The sequence below is a fragment of the Triturus cristatus genome, chromosome 10 (assembly GCF_964204655.1).
Source record: "Triturus cristatus chromosome 10, aTriCri1.1, whole genome shotgun sequence".
NCBI lineage: Eukaryota > Metazoa > Chordata > Amphibia > Caudata > Salamandridae > Triturus > Triturus cristatus.
Window position 1 is genome coordinate 642,692,427 of NC_140593.1, and position 23,947 is coordinate 642,716,373.

At 41.8% G+C, this 23,947-nt stretch overlaps 1 protein-coding gene across 2 annotated transcripts in view; it reads left to right on the forward strand.

Annotated features, from left to right (window-relative positions):
* PDIA2 (protein disulfide isomerase family A member 2) overlaps nt 1–5,925 on the forward strand; it is a 709,180-nt gene extending 703,255 nt beyond the window's left edge. For both annotated transcript variants that reach the window (XM_085632194.1, XM_085632195.1), the window contains exon 11: nt 5,456–5,925. In XM_085632194.1, coding sequence (XP_085488320.1) covers nt 5,456–5,527 — 72 coding nt within the window. In that variant the 3' untranslated portion in view covers nt 5,528–5,925. The remainder of the gene's footprint in view (nt 1–5,455) is intronic.
* Nucleotides 5,926–23,947: the final 18,022 nt, after the last annotated feature.

Genomic DNA, 23,947 nt, shown 5'->3' on the forward strand with positions numbered 1-23,947 from the left:
ACCAATCAAAGTAGCTGACATGTGTTTAAGGGAATGTTGCTGTATTAAAGGCTCAAAATCTCTCATAGTAGCCCAGACATCCTCTACAGTATAATTAGGATTACCGGCCCACTGCGCAGCCTGATTGGCTATTACCTGTTTCTCTTCATCTCCCACTTCAGACCTCACTAACGATCCCATGCGTTCCTTAAACTTCGTCCATTCCCTATCCTCAAATCCAGGCACCGGCGTCCCACTACTTACTAATGTCGGAGGATGAAAAACCACAGTGGGAGAGGCAAAAGTAGTAACAGGCACTATCGTCGCTGGGGGTTGTGTCACGGGGTAAAGAGCTGGCAAAAGGAATGCTGAGAAAATAGGTGCAGCAGGAGTATCAACAGTCGCAGTTGCCACAGACAGCAAAGAAACAGAAGAGATAGGATGAGCCAAAGCCACAGCCGTTGACATAATAACGGTGGACACAGGGACAGAGACAGTAGCCGCAACTGTAATGGGCGGCTGTGAGAGGGCCGGAACAGTAGGATAAATTCTCTGCGGGGCATATGGAGGCAGGGGTCGGGCATCCAACAATTCTTCCACAAAAGTATCATCTTCCTCCTGAGCCACATATGATTTGTCAATATGTAATCAAAACCTTCTATCTTTATATTCAATACCCTTCTCCTGCTTTTCCCTGTCATATGCTACAGCCTTCCGAGTCAGCGTCTGCATTCTCCCTTTCTGGGCCTCTTTCTCTGCTTTCATTAGTCTCTGCTTAGCTGCTTTTTGCCACATTCTTACAATAAAACATAGACTCCCTACTTCTTTTCTTAAACAACTGTTCTTGTAACTACTCAATCTTTTGTTCATCGAAAGTGCCCGTCAACAGGCACTGCAATTCGGCATTGTCCTTCGTATATTTGTGCCATAATGTACTAAACATAATAGGGCCAAGACCATGCTTCACATTCATATCAAAATTCAGAGTGCCTTCTGGAGGCGCCGGATGACTTTCTATCAATTGAGCATCAGTAGAGCAACAACGACAGCACAAGGCAGACAATTTACTGAAACTAGGCATTTTCAAATGAGAACAAATTCACTATTCTATGCCTAGCAAAACAATTGCAATTGCTTTTGTACCAAAGACGGTCCTTTGGCCATACCAAATACAAACCAAAATGGTACCATATCCACAAAGAATCAAAACAAACTCATTTGATATATGCAGGTCAAAACAAATCTATTCTCCACTGCTGCCTCTTCAGACCAAACAGTCATATCCAATGGTTTAGACGTTCAGGACTCCTGTCGGGATGATGACTGGGCGAGGCAACGACCGGCCAGACAGAAGGGGCAGCTGCGAGTATTAGAAACTCTCTGTGCAGGGATCCCTGATCTGTCCGTCCGACCCGACGATGGCCTCGACCGCGGAAGGAGAAGGGCCACTCAATCGAAGGAGTCCCTGTTTGGGCACCAACTGAAGGAAGAGGCCCAATTCGGGTCACTCGGGTCACTCACAACCACCTCTCTCCCTTATACAAAATTAAGTCTCGGTCAGGCTGTAGAGAATACAAACCAATAACAGTTCATTCAAAGTTCGCCCAGAGAGGAGCCCTGTCTGCCCAGTCGCTAAGAGTGTTGAAGAGAGAGTCTGACTCCAGCAATTATAGCAATACATTATGTACATTTCAGAATCAATGAAAACACACCCACCATGGAATTTTTTAGAGAAACGCAGCTGGACAATAAATTACAAAGGAGTAAGTTTCCGTTCTGAAGCTGGGCACACATTATCTATCAGTCAAGGCCATTCCACCTGTGCCCGCCACTAGACAAGTGGGAGAAGGCTTACTTCCAAAGGAAAGGTATGCGCTAATAAGAATAGGGCATTCATTAGTGTGGCAGAACTCATCTCTGAAGAAACATAACCTAGAGAAGGCCGTTTCTCGGAAATGGCAGAGAATTAGTTTCGATCATGATACAAAATGGCGCCCGTACACAAAATGGTGCCACGAATGCTAACTTACGTAAAACAATGCAAAAGCATAATTTTTATTCTAACAAAGACATATACAGCCAGAAATGGCTAATTGCCATCATGTACTCAAGCTCAGAGGGATAAAGCTCATCATCCTCTCTGGACTTCAGATCTAGGTTGTGGAATTGGTACCCGAAGGCCACTTGGGAATAGTGGCAACAAAGCACCTACTATGTCAAATATCACAAGCACAGTTGAATAACCGATCTTAAATCCAAAGTGCCCTGAGCAAAATTTAGTTCCCAATACAGGAGAATGTCCTAAACAACATACAGTGCAGGTATCAGTGTAGCATTAAACCCAGACTGCAAGGGCCAGTTTTATCTCAGCCATCCATCTGTTAAATAGTTTTCAGAGTCCTGTAAAATTATATCAGTTTAAGAACATTGGAATTTAAGTGTGGCAGTAAATATTTCACCATCGCAAATCATAAAGTGAATTTAGAATATGTGCAGTGATTAAGTGTACTTTAACATGTCTACCAGACCATATGAAACCAATAGCAAAAAATGTGAAGGCAGTGTATTTAGATTGTGGAAACAGGCATCTGATTATTCCTGGAGACTATGAAACAAAATCCTCACAAATTATTGCATATAGAAGTTTTAGCTACTCTATAGAAATTTAATTTATACAGTAACAATTACTTTCTGTATGTATATATTTTTCAACCTAATTATTTCACCATAATATTCCAAAGTGGACCATTCATTTCTATAATTTTTACCAATGGATAGTGCTCACATGTATGCCATTGGTTACTAAATTTGAACCAACTCCTCCGAATTATTCCTATGAGATACCCAGACCAGCCAAGTACCCAAAAGCATAAAAACCCTTCATATGATTTTCACCTACTTTCATTTCTGTACATCTGTGAGCTGCAAGGCAACCATGTAGACATCTTTTTATGTCGATTGTGATCCTACAATTTGCCCTAGAATATCTGTAATATTCTTCAATAAGTTATATCTGGTAAACATTCTATGTGAACATGCAGAGACCCCATGATTCCCTTCTGACCTATTCTCGCTGCCTTGCTTCTCACATTCTTCTCCTTTCACCCTCTTCCTCTGACCATATATTTATCATTAGGCCCAACTTGATAAAACGTGGCAGTCTATGAATTTGAAGGAATGAGATGGGAACCAAGAACCTTGGTCCCCTACCTCAGTACTCATTAATTTAAAATCATTTACCCAAAAACTCACTTCTGGTTTCCTGAATTGTCAGTGGCCGGTAGAAGAGGGACTCGGCTTTAGAGTGAATGTAGGAGAAGGGAGAGGACAGGGCACTCTGATCACACTCTCTCCCTCCAGGTACAGGCCTTGTTATCTTTATTAATTCATTTCCGGCAATGTTTCTGCAAAAGTAATTTTAATATGCATGATATTTCATAGACGTATTCTGTTTGCAAAAGTGTTATTTGTTACTGTGTTTACATGCTCAGATAGAGTTTATGAATAACAAATTGGTTGGTGTGTACGTGATTTTCTTTAAAACTGGTAGTATTCATTACTTTTGGGGTGGCCAGTTTGCCAGGGATTTCTGTAATCATTGGAATGACTCAATAAAATATTCAGGACTCATATGTCACTAGATTTCTCCTGAAACAGCATGTGCTGTCACTTGCAAGACATTTTGTGTAATCCTAAAAGGAGTTTGGCCCATTGCTTACCATTCATTGGCTTCATTGTCTCTTTTCTCTGCTGGCTCCTGTTTGGTTAGCGTGTGCTGGTTTTGCTTTCTCTTCCTTTTTTTGTCCCTTCTGTGGAGTATGAACCAAGTACTCATTGCTTTTTTTTATTAGTGTCCTTTCAATGCTCACGCTGGGAATAAGGTACTTTTTTTTTTCTTCTTCTCCCATTGTAGTTGGTGTTACTTGTTCCCAAGTCCTCCCTACCCCATTGTTGCTTGCCCATTTTTGCTTGGCGCCCTACCGTGTCATTCCTTGCCCGTCTTTACTTGCCCCATCATTGTTGCTTTCTCCTAACACTTGCGTCATTGGTTGCCCATTGTTTTGCTTGCCCTGTGCCCCCACTCCGTCCTGCATCATTGCATGCCCCTTCATTACTTGCATGTTGTTGTTTGCACCATTCTTGTTGCTTTCCCCAGCCTCCCCTCCCCCACTGTTTCGTGTCCCATGCACCCACCACCCACACCACTCCCACCACCCAAATAAATCACTAAGAGCCAATTACCGAACTGCATTGCTAATAAAAAAATTTGAGAAAGCCAATAGATCTTGCATAGGCAAGACCTGTTGGCTTTGTAATTGCTTGTTTTTCATTGCAGCCATGTTGCAAAACATGACAGTGTTAGCTGCCAATCTCATAAGAAATCCCCAACTGCACCTAGCTCCCCTCAAAGTATCCTTACCTTAATCTGGCATGCTGGCCACGGCCACAAGACTATTGCTAAGGATATGACCCCACTCTATGCCACTCAGTAGAAGATCTTACGTGTGTACCTATTTGCTGTAGTTCTTGGAATAATATAGATACTGTATACTAAAAATGTTTGATCCTACAGTATGCTGTTAACCCTGTATTTCTATTCACCTCATCTGTTTTATACATTTTATTAAATATTACTTAAGATTATAGCTATATTATATTACTATGTTTTAATGTTTAGGGTATGTAGAAGACTGATTTTATATAAAGAGTAATGCCATCCATTGTGTCTTGTCATTGCTAAAAAAGCTAATGAATAATTAATTAATAGATATGCAAGAAAGTGGCACACATAACATCCGTACTTCTGGTTACTGACAGACCTCTACTTCCTTCCTGTGCCATATCCCTTTATGTACTATATCCTCTTCCTGCTCTCAAGTAGTGCCTTGTAACTTTACATCACGTTGTCCCATATCCACTTGTCTTCTTCTCCTCTAAAGCTATCCCTTAACTATGCCTCAACTCCCAATCTAACCTCCCTCTCTGTAATTTAATTTAATTGTAAATGTTAAATATTTCATCAGCTTCTGTAAGTTCCTTACACTGTCCAGTAATCACCCTCCTGATATCCTTTACCCACAACATTTTCCGCTGACTCATTGCCTCCTGACACATTACGTCCAACCCTCAGGAATCTAGCCCTGCACTAACACACCCACTCTACCACTCCACCACTAGTACTCCACTAACGCTGCCCCTTCCAGGGCTGACATTGAAGTAAAGTTTAGAAATATCCTCTACATAATGATTCTCTAAACATAATACCACAATAAATTTTTGAGTATAGGAAAACCGCAACTTCAAACTAAAAAACAAGTCTTCACCTCAAAGCTGCTGCTTTTCAAGACTCCTTTTGAAGAATTTATTTGAGATGGGACTTTATTCTGGATGGTTAGCCCAGAAGAGCTGGCCAGATGCACTAGAAGACGTCAATTTGATAATGCTTTATTTATTTCTATTTCTTATGTGTTTGCAGGAATCTGGCAGCACTGAAGAGTCCCAGAGGAACGCAGAACTGGAGGAGAAGAGGGCACAAGACGAATTATAATCACTTGCTTTCATCATTTGTTGTGTTTCTGAGAAGCAGATGTTAATATGAATTTTAGTTATTCTTATCAACCATAAAGCCACCACAAAACGTGGACCTTTGTACCACATGTTAAATGTTTTCTTCCACACGAATTGCTTATTAGGAAATTGTACATTCAATTAATATCAGTGTATTTGCTTATTTGTTGCTGACTCCAAGAATCTGGCTGGATTTGACTATTTGATGGGTCAGCAAGCCCAAACGCCTTTCGATGTTGAGTACATTTTATTGGTCAAAAATTATCTTCTTTTTGATGTCAGTTGTAGAAATATGTGAAGTTACAAAAAAAAGCATGGTTCCAAACGCTGTTCAGCTTTTTAAATACCTCGCCAGCTTCTCTAATGTTGAAGCTGATGAAGAAAACAAAATAAAATTATTGAATAAAACAACCATGTCAATCCCTTCCTTGTCATTTGACACACTGTGTACACCCAACCCGAGTCATTTAATGCCATACACTTTGCAACACATCTGTGTTTGTGTTTTAGAGGACATTATTAAGAAGATTACAAACTCATATACACTGCATACAAATCAATCTACATGCAAGAAATAATTTCTGAAAAATGGTATGGTGGAACCCACCTCCTCTAGATTAGTACATTTGCTACAGTACAGAAGAGATTATCTGAAACTATTATGTTGCATACATTGCTGATTCCTTGACTCAAAGGGTACTTGTCATGATACGATTGTCTGGACATTTGTTATGCTTCCAGGACTGCCCTAACACAACCCCTCATGAAAAGGAAATAGTATTGATAATATAAATGCTTTGAGTCGCCAGAGCAAATTTATGATGCATAAGAACGTGTTAGAATTCTTCTTAAAAATATGCATTAAATATCACAGTAAATCAGTGCATTATTAAAAAATGAGTGCACATAATCAATCAATCAAAATACTTGTATTTGATTTCATTAAAATCATAAAAGGGTGGGCGTACCACCATGTTTCATAAAACCGAGGATCAACATTTAAAAACTAGAATTTAAGAAGAGACGAGTTGTAGGACAGTGAAGAGACAGAAGAGGACTGAAGCTAAATTGTGTCAACAGACAATAATTAGTTAAGAAAGTAAAAGTTCTTTTGCCTCCTTTTTCCAAAAGTTTGTGACATGATAAAATCGTCATGGTCGATTAGCCACTAAATTATTAAAAAGATTATATAATCAGTGCAATTAAATAGCTGTATACCATTATTTTCCACCTGCTTTTGTTAAATCGCTGTTTTTGTCCAGTTCCTTTGCCGCTATTTTCCAAAAGTTTATAGCTCTGCAGGACAATTGAATAGACGTCCCTCCAAGGCATTTTATAACTGCCGCTCTGCATGTCCTTATTTGTGCATTTCTTAGTGCTTCCCGCAAGACAGTTTTCCTGATTACTAATAGTGGGGGGGCAGATACATAGGAGATGCAACAAAGACTCGTCCACATGGCCGACATTCTTTAGTTGGCCATGTGTGTTTCCATTTGGGGGTCAGGTCTTTCGTGGGGGATGCCCCCAGGCTCAGCAGCGTCAAATAGTGCTTTTTATGATATGAGAAGTGTTCAGACAGGTACTGTTGGGGGATTTAGAGTCTGGTACGATTGTATCACTCCTTCACATTCTCAAGCATGTCTTCAAACATAGTAACCTCAGGCACCCACCTAGCGGGACCTGCTACAAATATTCTTTTCATTTTGGTCCGGGCCGTTTCCTTAGTTGGCTGATCTGCAAAAGCATGTCTCCTACCTACATCATCAGTGACATTCCAGTGGGTACTACACTTCACTACAGCCAACTTCTTAGGGAGTGTCAAAGCAGACAGAAGCCGCAATATAAGGTGCCCATGCTGAATCTTAGTGCCACGTGAAGTAAGAAACCCTCTCTCTGCCAAGAGTTGCCTAAAATTGTGTGCAACTCAAAAGGCGTATTGGCTGTCAGTATAAATATTGACAACCAATCCCTCACTCAATTCGCAAGCTCGTATCAAAGCAACAAGGTCCACAGGTTGAGCCGATTGGTAAGGAACTTGTAATGTCTCAACTACTGTATGCAGTGTGGTGTCGTAGATAGCGTAAGCCGCAGTTGTAGTGCCATCTGGTAATTTAAAACAAGAGTCATCAACATATAGTTCCCCTTGTGGGTCAGATAAGGGAACATCAGTCAGGTCAACCCGTCCTTTTGTCTCTTCTTCCGTCCGGAAGATACAGTCATGTTTATCAATCACATTACTCCCCGAAGGGAGGGGCAGTAACGTGGCTGGGGTCAGAGTGCACATCTTTTGATTGTGATGTGTTTTGCAAACAATGTTAATTCGTAACCTGTCAGACGTGCACTGGTGAGGTGCTGTGTCTTAGTCTTTTTCAAAAGTGTATCCACAGCATGGGGTACCATGACTGTGAGGTCAGTATCAAGTACGAGTCCAGCCTATTGCCTTATCGAGATGTCCGCAACCGCTCTTAGACAGCTCGGGAGGGCTCATGCGACAGGGTCAAGGACAGCAGAGAAATAAGCACACTGCTGTTGCTTATCTCCAAATTCTTGTGTTAAAACAGAAAGCGCGCAACCAGCCATCTCATGGACGTGCAACACAAACGGTTTAGTGTAGTCTGGGGTGCCAAGTACTGGAGCCGAAAAAAGGGCAGTTTTCAATTGCTCAAAAGACTGCTGACATTCAGGCGTCCAAGGCAGGGGGCTCATGCACGTCTTTTAATGTTAGAGCAAGCAGGGGTTTGATTAATAGTGAGTAGCTAGGTATTCACTGTAGACAGTAGGAATTGATACCTATAAAAGCATGCACATCTTTCTCAGTTTTTGTTGAACGGGCATTTTAACAATGGTACTGATGCACTCCAGGGTCAATCTCCTACCCTCCTTTGACAGTAGGTGACCTAGATAGGTGACCTCCTTTGGACAATATTGAAATTTAGAAAGAGACACCTTATGGCCATGTTGGGCCAAATGCGACAAAAATGTAACCGTACTATCTTTACAACCTTGTTCCCTGTCAGAAGCGAAGAGCAAGTCATCAACAGACTGCACCAATACATTACCTGCGGGAAGCGAAAGAGAATCCAATTGGCTCTTAAATGATTGACTATAAATACTCAGACTTTCTGTATAGCCCTGAGGAGCTCGACAGAATCTAAAGCTTATACCAGCTAGGGTAAAACCAAACAAGTACCTGCTATCTTGATGAATAGGAATACTGAAGAATGTGTTTTTCAAATCAATGACAGAGAAACATTTAGCAGTAGAAGGAATCATTGTCAAAAGAGTTGTAAGGTCAGGAACCACTGGAAACTGAGTGACCACTATTTTATTAACTGCACGCACATCCCTCACAAAACGATAAACATCTTCATGGTCATCAGGGGAACCTGGGGGGTCCTTTTAAGAATTGGAGGAATAGAGCTATTGCAAATATTAACAGTTGTGTCCTCAACCACTCCCTTCCTGATCAAATCCTGTATAATTTGCAATAAAGCTCACACTTCTGCCTGCGGTATTTTATCTGCAACAATCCCACATCTGTGTCACCTGTTGCCCACAGAGTGGGTGGCACATCTTTAAACTCAACAGGAAGGGGTGCATCATTGGACAAACACTGCTTAGCACATGCTACATCTGGACCTATTGCCATATAGACACCCGCCAGAGAACAATAAATTGTGGCATGCCTATTTTTCAACAAATATAATCCCATCAAATTTTTACCACAATTAGATGTCAAGAAGAATGGCGAATCCACAGTGAAAGGACCAATAGTCAGCACAAGATGTTTGGAAATGGGGCTTACAACCGGTACACCAGAGAAACCAACCAACACATTATTATGGCCAGACAAAGCCGCCCCAGGGACCATATAGAACTTTTTGTTGCACCTCTATCCACCAAAAACTCCTTCGTTGATACTTGCAGTTCTGCTGTTGCATAAGGACCACGCTGGTCTACAGGTATCTGAATTTGTTCCTCACTCTGCCCTGGCTGTCCTAACTGTAAGATATCCCTGTCACTTCTTCCATGTCATCATGATAGTACTGTCCATCTCGAAGGTCTCAAAATAATTATTGTCAGAACGACCCTGTGAGTCTGCAGCACTCTGTGCCCTATCAGCCTCACCAGCTCCACAATCCCGACCATGAGAACCTCGTCCTCTAGGGGCTTCTACCTTCTGCAAAAGCACAGGACACTCGCTACGCCAATGTCCCTCCTCTTTACAATATGCACACTGATTCAGACCGAAGGGCATAGTTGTTGGCTGTCTACTAGTGCAAGGAAGCTGTTGGGCAGGACCACCACGTCCTCTCCCATTCCCTCTAAAAGCCTGCTGTAACAACACCTTCGTCTTTAAATCCTTATGCCTCTTCTCTGTCCTCTCCTTTTCCTCATCATCCCTATGCTCATAATACTGCGCCATATTCAAAATAACAGAGGGGGAAGAGGTGGACCAAGTACTTTCAGAAGCCTGCAACCGAGTCGCAATTTCGGGACGCAAATTAGAGACAAATCTATTAACAAACAACCAAACACCTCCCTAAATAGATAAAACCTGCCCACTGTAGTCCAAAAATGTACGTTCAAATCAGGTAGAAATCAGACACACTCTCATTTTTCTTCTGCCGACAGGCCAACAATTTATCCTAATCCACCTTTCTTGGCGGGATAAGAGAAGGCATGTATGTAATGATGCAGCCTGGCAAAGCAAGTATCTCTGCCCGAGGCTTATGACCTGGCTTTCTTTCCTGATCCCATGCCCTAATTTGACCCCAAGTACCACCCAACTCTGGAACATGATCTTGAGTATGAACCTGGTTCCAAATATCGACCGGAACAAGAAGACCAAAGAACATTTCAATATCAGTGAGAGTCATCACAGTGGAAGAAGCAGCTTCAGTCAGTTCTTAATAATAAGCAGTGGGATTTTTTCTTGTGTCAGATAAATGAGCTTTAAGGGATAAAACCTCACTTCTTTTCCACTGAGTATAAACCCATTGTTCTTGAAACCAGACTGCCACTGCCGCTCAAGTAACATTACCTCGCCCAGCTGTTAACTCTGGTATCTCTGGGTGATGTTTAGGATGAACCTCTCTCATTGGAAACTGGGACACCGACCTCTGACTTTTCTCATGCAGTCTTCCCCTATAAGCTATTATTGTCATAAGCTATTATTGTCGTAACATTAGCAAAGACTTGTTCCGATCCAATTCACTAATATACACTCAATCTCTGATGCCATATAAAATTTGAGGCGCCTCCACTCCAAAATACTGTTGCTAAAGACCAATCAAAGTAGCTGACATGTGTTTAAGGGAATGTTGCTGTATTAAAGGCTCAAAATCTCTCATAGTAGCCCAGACATCCTCTACAGTATAATTAGGATTACCGGCCCACTGCGCAGCCTGATTGGCTATTACCTGTTTCTCTTCATCTCCCACTTCAGACCTCACTAACAATCCCATGCGTTCCTTAAACTTCGTCCATTCCCTATCCTCAAATCCAGGCACCGGCGTCCCACTACTTACTAATGTCGGAGGATGAAAAACCACAGTGGGAGAGGCAAAAGTAGTAACAGGCACTATCGTCGCTGGGGGTTGTGTCACGGGGTAAAGAGCTGGCAAAAGGAATGCTGAGAAAATAGGTGCAGCAGGAGTATCAACAGTCGCAGTTGCCACAGACAGCAAAGAAACAGAAGAGATAGGATGAGCCAAAGCCACAGCCGTTGACATAATAACGGTGGACACAGGGACAGAGACAGTAGACGCAACTGTAACGGGCGGCTGTGAGAGGGCCGGAACAGTAGGATAAATTCTCTGCGGGGCATATGGAGGCAGGGGTCGGGCATCCAACAATTCTTCCACAAAAGTATCATCTTCCTCCTGAGCCACATATGATTTGTCAATATGTAATCAAAACCTTCTATCTTTATATTCAATACCCTTCTCCTGCTTTTCCCTGTCATATGCTACAGCCTTCCGAGTCAGCGTCTGCATTCTCCCTTTCTGGGCCTCTTTCTCTGCTTTCATTAGTCTCTGCTTAGCTGCTTTTTGCCACATTCTTACAATAAAACATAGACTCCCTACTTCTTTTCTTAAACAACTGTTCTTGTAACTACTCAATCTTTTGTTCATCGAAAGTGCCCGTCAACAGGCACTGCAATTCGGCATTGTCCTTCGTATATTTGTGCCATAATGTACTAAACATAATAGGGCCAAGACCATGCTTCACATTCATATCAAAATTCAGAGTGCCTTCTGGAGGCGCCGGATGACTTTCTATCAATTGAGCATCAGTAGAGCAACAACGACAGCACAAGGCAGACAATTTACTGAAACTAGGCATTTTCAAATGAGAACAAATTCACTATTCTATGCCTAGCAAAACAATTGCAATTGCTTTTGTACCAAAGACGGTCCTTTGGCCATACCAAATACAAACCAAAATGGTACCATATCCACAAAGAATCAAAACAAACTCATTTGATATATGCAGGTCAAAACAAATCTATTCTCCACTGCTGCCTCTTCAGACCAAACAGTCATATCCAATGGTTTAGACGTTCAGGACTCCTGTCGGGATGATGACTGGGCGAGGCAACGACCGGCCAGACAGAAGGGGCAGCTGCGAGTATTAGAAACTCTCTGTGCAGGGATCCCTGATCTGTCCGTCCGACCCGACGATGGCCTCGACCGCGGAAGGAGAAGGGCCACTCAATCGAAGGAGTCCCTGTTTGGGCACCAACTGAAGGAAGAGGCCCAATTCGGGTCCCTCGGGTCACTCACAACCACCTCTCTCCCTTATACAAAATTAAGTCTCGGTCAGGCTGTAGAGAATACAAACCAATAACAGTTCATTCAAAGTTCGCCCAGAGAGGAGCCCTGTCTGCCCAGTCGCTAAGAGTGTTGAAGAGAGAGTCTGACTCCAGCAATTATAGCGATACATTATGTACATTTCAGAATCAATGAAAACACACCCACCATGGAATTTTTTAGAGAAACGCAGCTGGACAATAAATTACAAAGGAGTAAGTTTCCGTTCTGAAGCTGGGCACACATTATCTATCAGTCAAGGCCATTCCACCTGTGCCCGCCACTAGACAAGTGGGAGAAGGCTTACTTCCAAAGGAAAGGTATGCGCTAATAAGAATAGGGCATTCATTAGTGTGGCAGAACTCATCTCTGAAGAAACATCACCTAGAGAAGGCCGTTTCTCGGAAATGGCAGAGAATTAGTTTCGATCATGATACAAAATAGCGCCCGTACACAAAATGGTGCCACGAATGCTAGCTTACGTAAAACAATGCAAAAGCATAATTTTTATTCTAACAAAGACATATACAGCCAGAAATGGCTAATTGCCATCATGTACTCAAGCTCATAGGGATAAAGCTCATCATCCTCTCTGGACTTCAGATCTAGGTTGTGGAATTGGTACCTGAAGGCCACTTGGGAATAGTGGCAACAAAGCACCTACTATGTCAAATATCACAAGCACAGTTGAATAACCGATCTTAAATCCAAAGTGCCCTGAGCAAAATGTAGTTCCCAATACAGGACAACATACAGTGCAGGTATCAGTGTAGCATTAAACCCAGACTGCAAGGGCCAGTTTTATCTCAGCCATCCATCTGTTAAATAGTTTTCAGAGTCCTGTAAAATGATATCAGTTTAAGAACATTGGAATTTAAATGTGGCAGTAAATATTTCACCATCGCAAATCATAAAGTGAATTTAGAATATGTGCAGCAAAACTGTGATTTAGTGTACTTTAACATGTCTACCAGACCATATGAAACCAATAGCATAAAATGTGAAGGCAGTATATTTAGATTGTGGAAACAGGCATCTGATTATTCCTGGAGACTATGAAACAAAATCCTCACAAATTATTGCATATAGAAGTTTTAGCTACTCTATAGAAATTTAATTTATACAGTAACAATTACTTTCTGTATGTATATATTTTTCAACCTAATTATTTCACCATAATATTCCAAAGTGAACCATTCATTTCTATAATTTTTACCAATGGATAGTGCTCACATGTATGCCATTGGTTACTAAATTTGAACCAACTCCTCCGAATTATTCCTATGAGATACCCAGACCAGCCAAGTACCCAAAAGCATAAAAACCCTTCATATGATTTTCACCTACTTTCATTTCTGTATATCTGTGAGCTGCAATGCAACCATGTAGACATCTTTTTATGTCGATTGTGATCCTACAATTTGCCCTAGAATATCTGTAATTTTCTTCAATAAGTTATATCTGGTAAACATTCTATGTGAACATGTAGAGACCCCATGATTCCCTTCTGACCTATTCTCGCTGCCTTGCTTCTCACATTCTTCTCCTTTCACCCTCTTCCTCTGACCAGATATTTATCATTAGGCCCAACTTGATAAAACATGGCAGTCTATGAATTTGAAGGAATGAGATGGGAACCAAGAACCTTGGTCCCCTACCTCAGTACTCATTAATTTAAAATCATTTACCCAAAAACTCACTTCTGGTTTCCTGAATTGTCAGTGGCCGGTAGAAGAGGGACTCGGCTTTAGAGTGAATGTAGGAGAAGGGAGAGGACAGGGCACTCTGATCACACTTTCTCCCTCCAGGTACAGGCCTTGTTATCTTTATTAATTCATTTCCTGCAATGTTTCTGCAAAAGTAATTTTAATATGCATGATATTTCATAGACTGATTCTGTTTGCAAAAGTGTTATTTGTTACTGTGTTTACATGCTCAGATAGAGCTTATGAATAACAAATTGGTTGGTGTGTACGTGATTTTCTTTAAAACTGGTAGTATTCATTACTTTTGGGGTGGCCAGTTTGCCAGGGATTTCTGTAATCATTGGAATGACTCAATAAAATATTCAGGACTCATATGTCACTAGGTTTCTCCTGAAACAGCATGTGCTGTCACTTGCAAGACATTTTGTGTAATCCTAAAAGGAGTTTGGCCCATTGCTTACCATTCATTGGCTTCATTGTCTCTTTTCTCTGCTGGCTCCTGTTTGGTTACCGTGTGCTGGTTTCGCTTTCTCTTCCTTTTTTTGTCCTTTCTGTTGAGTATGAACCAAGTACTCATTGCTTTTTTTATTAGTGTCCTTTCAATGCTCACGCTGGGATTAAGGTACTTTTTATTTTCTTCTTCTCCCATTGTTGTTGGTGTTACTTGTTCCCAAGTCCTCCCTACCCCATTGTTGCTTGCCCATTTTTGCTTGGCGCCCTACCGTGTCATTGCTTGCCAGTCTTTACTTGCCCAATCATTGTTGCTTTCTCCTAACACTTGCGTCATTGGTTGCCCATTGTTTTGCTTGCCCTGTGCCCCCACTCCGTCCTGCATCATTGCATGCCCCTTCATTACTTGCATGTTGTTGTTTGCACCATTCTTGTTGCTTTCCCCATCCTCCCCTCCCCCACTGTTTCATGTCCCACGCACCCATCACCCACACCCCTCCCACCACCCAAAGAAATCACTAAGAGCCAATTACCGAACTGCATTGCTAATAAAAAAAATAGAGAAAGCCAATAGATCTTGCATAGGCAAGACCTGTTGGCTTTGTAAGTGCTTGTTTTTCATTGCAGCCATGTTGCAAAACATGACAGTGTGAGCTGCCAATCTCATAAGAATTCCCCAACTGCACCTAGCTCCCCTCAAAGTATCCTTACCTTAATCTGGCATGCTGGCCACGGCCACAAGACTATTGCTAAGGATATGACCCCACTCTATGCCACTCAGTAGAAGATCTTACGTGTGTACCTATTTGCTGTAGTTCTTGGAATAAAATAGATACTGTATACTAAATATTTTGATACTACAGTATGCTGTTAACCCTGTATTTCTATTCACCTCATCTGTTTTATACATTTTATTAAATATTACTTAAGATTATAGCTATATTATATTACTATGTTTTAATGTTTAGGGTATGTAGAAGACTGATTTTATATAAAGAGTAATGCCATCCATTGTGTCTTGTCATTGCTAAAAAAAGCTAATGAATAATTAATTAATAGATATGCAAGAAAGTGGCACACATAACATCCGTACTTCTGGTTACTGACAGACCTCTACTTCCTTCCTGTGCCATATCCCTTTATGTACTATATCCTCTTCCTGCTCTCAAGTAGTGCCTTGTAACTCTACATCACGTTGTCCCATATCCACTTGTCTTCTTCTCCTCTAAAGCTATCCCTTAACTATGCCTCAACTCCCAATCTAACCTCCCTCTCTGTAATTTAATTTAATTGTAAATGTTAAATATTTCATCAGCTTCTGTAAGTTCCTTACACTGTCCAGTAATCACCCTCCTGATATCCTTTACCCACAACATTTTCCGCTGACTCATTGCCTCCTGACACATTACGTCCAACCCTCAGGAATCTAGCCCTGCACTAACACACCCACTCTACCACTCCACCACTAGTACTCCACTAACGCTGCCCCTTCCAGGGCTGACATTGAAGTAAAGTTTAGAAATATCCTCTACATAATGATTCTCTAAACATAATACCACAATAAATTTTTGAGTATAGGAAAACCGCAACTTCAAACTAAAAAACAAGTCTTCACCTCAAAGCTGCTGCTTTTCAAGACTCCTTTTGAAGAATTTATTTGAGATGGGACTTTATTCTGGATGGTTAGCCCAGAAGAGCTGGCCAGATGCACTAGAAGACGTCAATTTGATAATGCTTTATTTATTTCTATTTCTTATGTGTTTGCAGGAATCTGGCAGCACTGAAGAGTCCCAGAGGAACGCAGAACTGGAGGAGAAGAGGGCACAAGACGAATTATAATCACTTGCTTTCATCATTTGTTGTGTTTCTGAGAAGCAGATGTTAATATGAATTTTAGTTATTCTTATCAACTATAAAGCCACCACAAAACGTGGACCTTTGTACCACATATTAAATGTTTTCTTCCACACGAATTACTTATTAGGAAATTGTACATTCAATTAATATCAGTTTATTTGCTTATTTGTTGCTGACTTCAAGAATCTGGCTGGATTTTACTATTTGATGGGTCAGCAAGCCCAACCGCCTTTCGATGTTGAGTACATTTTATTGGTCAAAAATTATTTTCTTTTTGATGTCAGTTGTAGAAATATGTGAAGTTACAAAAAAAAGCATGGTTCCAAACGCTGTTCAGCTTTTTAAATACCTCGCCAGCTTCTCTAATGTTGAAGCTGATGAAGAAAACAAAATAAAATTATTGAATAAAACAACCATGTCAATCCCTTCCTTGTCATTTGACACACTGTGTACACCCAACCCGAGTCATTTAATGCCACACACTTTGCAACACATCTGTGTTTGTGTTTTAGAGGACATTATTAAGAAGATTACAAACTCATATACACTGCATACAAATCTATCTACATGCAAGAAATAATTTCTGAAAAATGGTATGGTGGAACCCACCTCCTCTAGATTAGTACATTTGCTACAGTACAGAAGAGATTATCTGAAACTATTATGTTGCATACATTGCTGATTCCTTGACTCAAAGGGTACTTGTCATGATACGATTGTCTGGACATTTGCTATGCTTCCGGACTGCCCTAACACAACCCCTCATGAAAAGGAAATAGTATTGATAAAATAAAAGCTTTGAGTCACCAGAGCAAATTTATGATGCATAAGAACGTGTTAGAATTCTTCTTAAAAAGATGCATTGAATATCACAGTAAATCAGTGCATTATTAAAAAATGAGTGCACATGATCAATCAATCAAAATAATTGTATTTGATTTCATTAAAATCATAAAAGGGTGGGCGTACCACCATGTTTCATAAAACCGAGGATCAACATTTAAAAACTAGAATTTAAGAAGAGACGAGTTGTAGGACAGTGAAGAGACAGAAGAGGACTGAAGCTAACAGTCAACAGACAATAAATAGTTAAGAAAGTAAAAGTTCTTTTGCCTCCTTTTTCCAAAAGTTTATGACATGATGAAATCGTCATGGTCGATTAGCCACTAAATTATTAAAAAGATTATATAATCAGTGCAATTAAATAGCTGTATACCATTATTTTCCAGCTGCTTTTGTTAAATCGCTGTTTTTGTCCAGTTCCTTTGCCGCTATTTTCCAAAAGTTTATAGCTCTGCAGGACAATTGAATAGACGTCCCTCCAAGGCATTTTATAACTGCCACTCTGCATGTCCTTATTTGTGCATTTCTTAGTGCTTCCCGCAAGACAGTTTTCCTGATTACTAATAGTGGGGGGCAGATACATAGGAGATGCAACAAAGACTCGTCCCCCTGTCCACATGGCCGACATTCTTTAGTTGGCCATGTGTGTTTCCATTTGGGGGTCAGGTCTTTCGTGGGGGATGCCCCCAGCCTCAGCAGCGTCAAATAGTGCTTTTTATGATATGAGAAGTGTTCAGACAGGTACTGTTGGGGGATTTAGAGTCTGGTACGATTGTATCACTGCCCATACGTGTTTTTTTTTTGTTATGACTGTTTTGTCGATTAGTAAGGATGTTTGTTTGATCGTATTATTCACGGCTTTTTTGAATCCGGAAAACGTTGTGATGGTCAACCATGCCTCCTCTAACTGTTGTGCCAGGAGCAAAGTTTTTGGCACTGATGTAATGAAGTTTTTTTAGCCTTGTTTGGATTTCAATCTCCACCCAACAGCGATGTGCTAAAGTGTTCTCTTCGGCTGCTCTCATCCTCCAGTAGTATTTAACTAGTGCGCCTTGTCTGGCTGGTTGCTGGTTTTTTAATCCATATTCCAGTCGGATTTGGGCTTGCGAGATATATCGGGGAATTGAGAACAAGCATTTGAATAGGGTGGATTGTGCTGTGTTTAGTGCTGTAGCATCTTTAGTATTCAAAATTTCTGAGCCGTATGCGATGGAAGGTAGAAATTTAACAGAGATTACTTTGAGCAAGTGCCCTGTTGAGCAACCTGAAAGGTTTTGCTGTAGGCTTTTAAATACAAAAAGTAGTTGTTTGGCTTTCGTGCGGCCTTGGTCCAGGTGTGGTGTGTAGTTGAGGTGGAAGTCCAGTTGGAAGCCTAAGTATTTGTATGAAGACACCCTGATCAGCGGTTTCTCATCTAATTTCCAGATTAATTTACTTTTTTTACTTGTAGAATGGTGTTTGGAGAAGCACATCACCTTCGTTTTTTACGGTTGATAGTAAGTTGAACTGAAGTGACATAAGCTCCAAGTTTGGAGATTAGTCGCTGCAGACCTACTGGAGTTTGTGCTAATAGGACTATATCATCCACGTATTGAAGACTTGGAGTTGGAATTTTGCCCGATCTTGAGGGGTCGGCTTGAACAAGCTGGAGGTGCTTGTCTTGGTCTGCGGTGTAGATGTTGAATGAACAGGGGGCCAATACACCCTTGTTTTAGCCTGTTGGATGTTGCAATCTTAATAGTTATACTGCGGCCATCTCCTTTCCTTATTTGGACCCACGTATCCGAGTACAGGTTGATGATGGCCACCAAAAATTTTGCATCTAGGCCCACAGTTTGGCTCTCGATATCTTATCGAACACAGCTTTGAGGTCTATGATGCATGCGTACAAGGTGTTGGAATTTGATATGGCTTTATTAGCGAAGAGCGTGACTGCAGAGGTAATAGTGAGGGTGCCCATCCTTGCCCTGAATCCAGTTTCCGTGGTACGAATAAGGTTTGTCCAGCGAACCCAATCCTCTAGGTCTATCAACAGGTTTGAAGCGTACGTTTTTGCCTCCACATCGATTAATGCTATTAGCCTGTAGTTGGTTGGGTCTGAGCGTGCATCAGACTTGTAGATTGGATTTAGGATACTACCTCGCCAAGAGTCGGGAAGCGAACCAGACACCAGGGCATGGGTGAAGAGAGGGGTCAGGAACCTAGACCAAAATGATGGATCGTGACGTAACCGGGCATTTGGCAAGCCATTAGGCCCTGGTGCTCCCTCCGTTCTCAACTTGTTGATGTCTATAAGGACCTGCTCTTGTGATAAATGCGGAGAGAAGTCGGATGTATCTAGACTTGAGGTGTCATTGACTGGTCCTGCACAGAAATCCCCTATTAGTATTCCTTGAGTTGGATTGCCTGGGGCTGGAGTTTCCTTATATAAAAGTTCACTGTGGACTCTCCAGGTGTCCTCCATTATATCCGAGTTGTGATGTCGGTGCCTGCCATTTATTAGTTGGTTGATGGTTTCCCAAAAGAGTTTTGAATCTCTTTGTTTGCTGGTGTGGAAGAGTTTTGCCCAGGTTTGTTCTTTGTACGTTTTCTTGGCCCCTCTGATGTCCCGTTTTAAGTCTTTTCTTGTTCTAGATATAAGTAACAGGATTTCCTGGGAAGATTCTGGGTTCCTATTTCTTAACTGTCTTGTATATTTATTCAAACGGTGCTTTTGATTCCTCAAGTTGTTGGTAAACCAAGCTGCCCCGTTTGTCTTTCGGTTTTGCGGCCCATAGTCCGGTTTGGGAATTTGTTGTGTAATTCGTAAATAAAAGATTTCCAGGCCCTTGGGCATGATAATGCTGATCCGATGCTCTTTAAGAGGCTGATACATGTGCACATGATATCGTCGATGCGTTCACATTTCCAAATTAGCCGTTTAAGGTTGTAACTTTGGGTTGATTGGGACATCGTGTTATTTTTATCTGGAATTGCCGTGCTTCTATACAGCGTGAAAGATTGTGGTAAGGGATCGCTTTCCGCCCTGTCAATTATTTGAAAGTTCGAGATATGTGAAATCAGTTTCTGGGCCACAAATGTATAATCTATAGTAGATCTTGTTTTTTGAGTTACCCTAGTGAAAGCTGCGGGGCACCAGAACCTGGGCTGCTATGGGAATTCACAAGGGCATATTATCAAGCCCATTAATTTTAATGCGGTTATTGATAATATGCCCCTAAGTGAGGGATGGGGAGACGAGAGAAATGGAGAGGGTAGGTAGGGGCGCAGTTATCAGAAGACATAGGGATAAAGTAGTCTCAGTCAGTTGTAAACACAGGGGCTCTCAGGGTGACAAGTGTCCCAGAGTTTTCGTAACACTGTGCCACCTACCGTCTCACACCGATGCCGTCAGAAGTCGGCATAAACTGAAGGTCCCTGTGACCCGCGCGCAGCCGGGAGTGTCAGTAAAAGGACGTGTTATCTGTGACCGGGTTCCTGTCAGCTTCTCCTGGGGGGCAGTGGGCGGCAGAGCGACTCTCACCAAGGATGGATTAGGGTCAAGCCAGAGAGCCCCCGCCCACCGGCCTCTGTGGGGGCTCCCTGCTTCTCTTTCATATTTACCACTGCTTCTACGTCTCTTTCAACCTCCCCACCCCCAAAACAGACGCCCTCTTCCCGGTCTCAACCTTTAAACATGTTCTCCAAGCAATGGCGCGGGATCAAAGTAATTACAGGGAGTTTACGAGCCAAAACGAGAAACCATCACTCGTTGTAATGGCGTGCGATCTTTCGGTATGCGTCCTGATGGATTTTGCTATAGGGTAAACAAAATTGGCGTTGGAACGCCATGCGGTGGAAAAACGTGCGAAGTAATAGTCATTGCGATGTGAAGGCTGCGTGCTAAAAGCGCGCGTTGTAACTGTTGGTGATGTACTGTCATACATCCCTGTAGTCACACTCTGTATAAATTACAAGACAATGAGCGATCGTTATGGTTTGGAAAGTGCGTCTAGTTTAGAAAGAGGAAACAAGGACTGGATGCCCTGTACTCACTACACCAACTTTACTCCCTTCCTCACTCACATAGGGAGACACCCGCCTGTGGGTCAGAGGATGCCGGTGGTTGGATCCTGCTCTGTAGCTGACAGGACGTCAGCGTCCTAGTGTCTGGCAAAAACTAGGACGCCGACTGTCCAAAACGGGCACCATGGAATGGATCCACTTCCTGGTTCCTGTGCCCATATCGTTCAACGCGTTACGGAGCCATGAAATTGGGGAACAATTGGAACGTTTTCTATTCACCTCTGACACCAATATTAAAAGTTAAAACGTGTATACATCAAAGTGTACACATAGAAATGTGCTAATTACATTCGAGGTGTAAAAAGGAAGGAGTGTTTTTTAAAAACATATTAACAATATTAAAAAATCCAATATATTGTGTGGGTCATAGGGTTGGCAGTCAGAAATATTAAAGTGGCCATGAACAATATGTAGTGTGGATCATAGGGATTGCAGTTAGAATCCCTAATGTATCCATCATCAGGTCGGAAAGAACATGCTTGAACACTAGGTTATCATGTAAATTGGCCTCAGGGAACATTGTCCTTCAGACCTTCGAGGTGTCTTTAATTTGCACACTCATTGTTGTTCTTTTTCAAACAGTTGAGATTCAAGATTTACTTGTTCCAGAATGATCCGGCGGTAATCTCTTTTATTGTGTTTTTGTTCCATATAGTGTACTGACATTTTTGTTTTTGCGTGCCCATATATGAGATTGCTGCGGTGCCCGCAGATTGTGGTTTTTATTTTGAGAGTGGTCATCTCTGTATAATGTAGACTGCAAGGTACATCTAAACTCTAAGAATAAAATTGCCTTGTTCAGTGAATATCCTCATTTCAGACTGTTACCATGATAACAAGCTGAAGCAGAGGCCATTTCATCCCAAATTTTCTTCCATCCCATACATTGGTTCACGGCTAGTGGACTGGTCCCAAAAAAAAGTTTTGTAATGCGTGCATACATACTACGAAAAGGAAGCCAGATCGGTGCAGCAGGGAGCAAACAGAAATGAACAATGTCTTAATTACAGAAGGGAATTTGGGCATGCCCTGCTGGATAATCACTGTATTACCTCAGATGCATACTCAATAGAAAGGATGCAGCAAGCCTCTCATGAAAGTATTGTTCTGGAATATAGCTGGTCTCAGATCAAAGAGGGGCAACATATTCTGGGAACACTTTTTGCTACACACCACATTATTGCTTTACAAGAAACATGGGAGCCTAACAATTGTTTCTATTTGGATGGTTTTATTACATTTTGCAAACATGCACTCCCTTCGAACATGGGAAGAGCTGGGGGGTCTTCTCTTAATGTTTTCTCTTAAACTTTCCTATAAAGCCAAACTGATTGATTGTCGATCACCCCACATGTTAGCAGTGGAACTGTCATGTAAGAATCTCCCCACCCTGTTAGTGGTTAAGTTTTATAACTCCTTCACCAGATCGCATGAGACTGAACATCTATTAGCATTAGAGGATTTTCTGGAAAGTTACGGGGAAGGAAGACAAGCTTATCGTTTTTTGAGTTACCCTAGTGAAAGCTGCGGGGCACCAGAACCTGGGCTGCTATGGGAATTCACAAGGGCATATTATCAAGCCCATTAATTTTAATGCGGTTATTGATAATATGCCCCTAAGTGAGGGATGGGGAGACGAGAGAAATGGAGAGGGTAGGTAGGGGCTCAGTTATCAGAAGACATAGGGATAAAGTAGTCTCAGTCATCTATTAGCATTAGAGGATTTTCTGGAAAGTTACGGGGAAGGAAGACAAGCTTATCGTGACACATTAATCATAGGGAATTTTAATATCCATCATTGTGGCCTTAACTGTATTCCTACATTGGAGGAGGGTGATGGTTTCGTTCTGTCAAATCATTTTGAGCACACACCATCGGGCACTTTTTTAGAAAGTCTCCTTTCAGCCCATAATTTGCAATGCCTACAGCAAACAGACTCCTCTGTCCTGGTCCCCACCTATGCAGGCAGTGGTAGCTCTAGCATGACTGATCACATTGTGTTATCAGCATTATTAGCGCCAGCTGTTAAAAATGTAAGCGTTACCTGGCACTGTCTCAGTGATCATAATCCTTTAATACTGGATCTCGCCCTCTTAGCCGCCATAAAAGGGGGGGGGGGGTAGCGTGTCAAATCTCTAATGCTAACATCAGCACTAAACACCAAGCACGGAGACTGAAGTGGGAAAGGATCATCCCGGAGAGTTTCTTAGACAATTTGTATTCCACCTGTGGCCCGGAGTTCCAAGTCTGTATGGATCCTGTCCCACACGGTAGAGCCATCCTAGATGCTTTTGACAAAATCAGTAAGCAGGTAGCATCTGATTTAACCTCTAAAGCTAGAGCTAGATGCCCAAAACCTAAAAGGTGGTTTGATAATACCTGTACGGCTGCCCATAAGGAACTAAAGCAGGCCTTTATGCAAAATCCAAGGAATGCAATTTTAACTAGGAGCATCCGGAAGGCCTATAAACTTGCAGTTCAGGAAAGGAAGAAGCAGATAAAGGAGCAGGCTTGGGAGGTGCTCAGCGAGCCAGTGTCCTGGCTGACAGCACCAGATTTTGGTTAGTGGTCAACAGCCCTTTTTTTTTCTGACATGCCAAACTCTAGCAGAGACTGTACGATACCTGCTGAGCTCTGGTTCCAGCATTTTGGTACCATCTACAA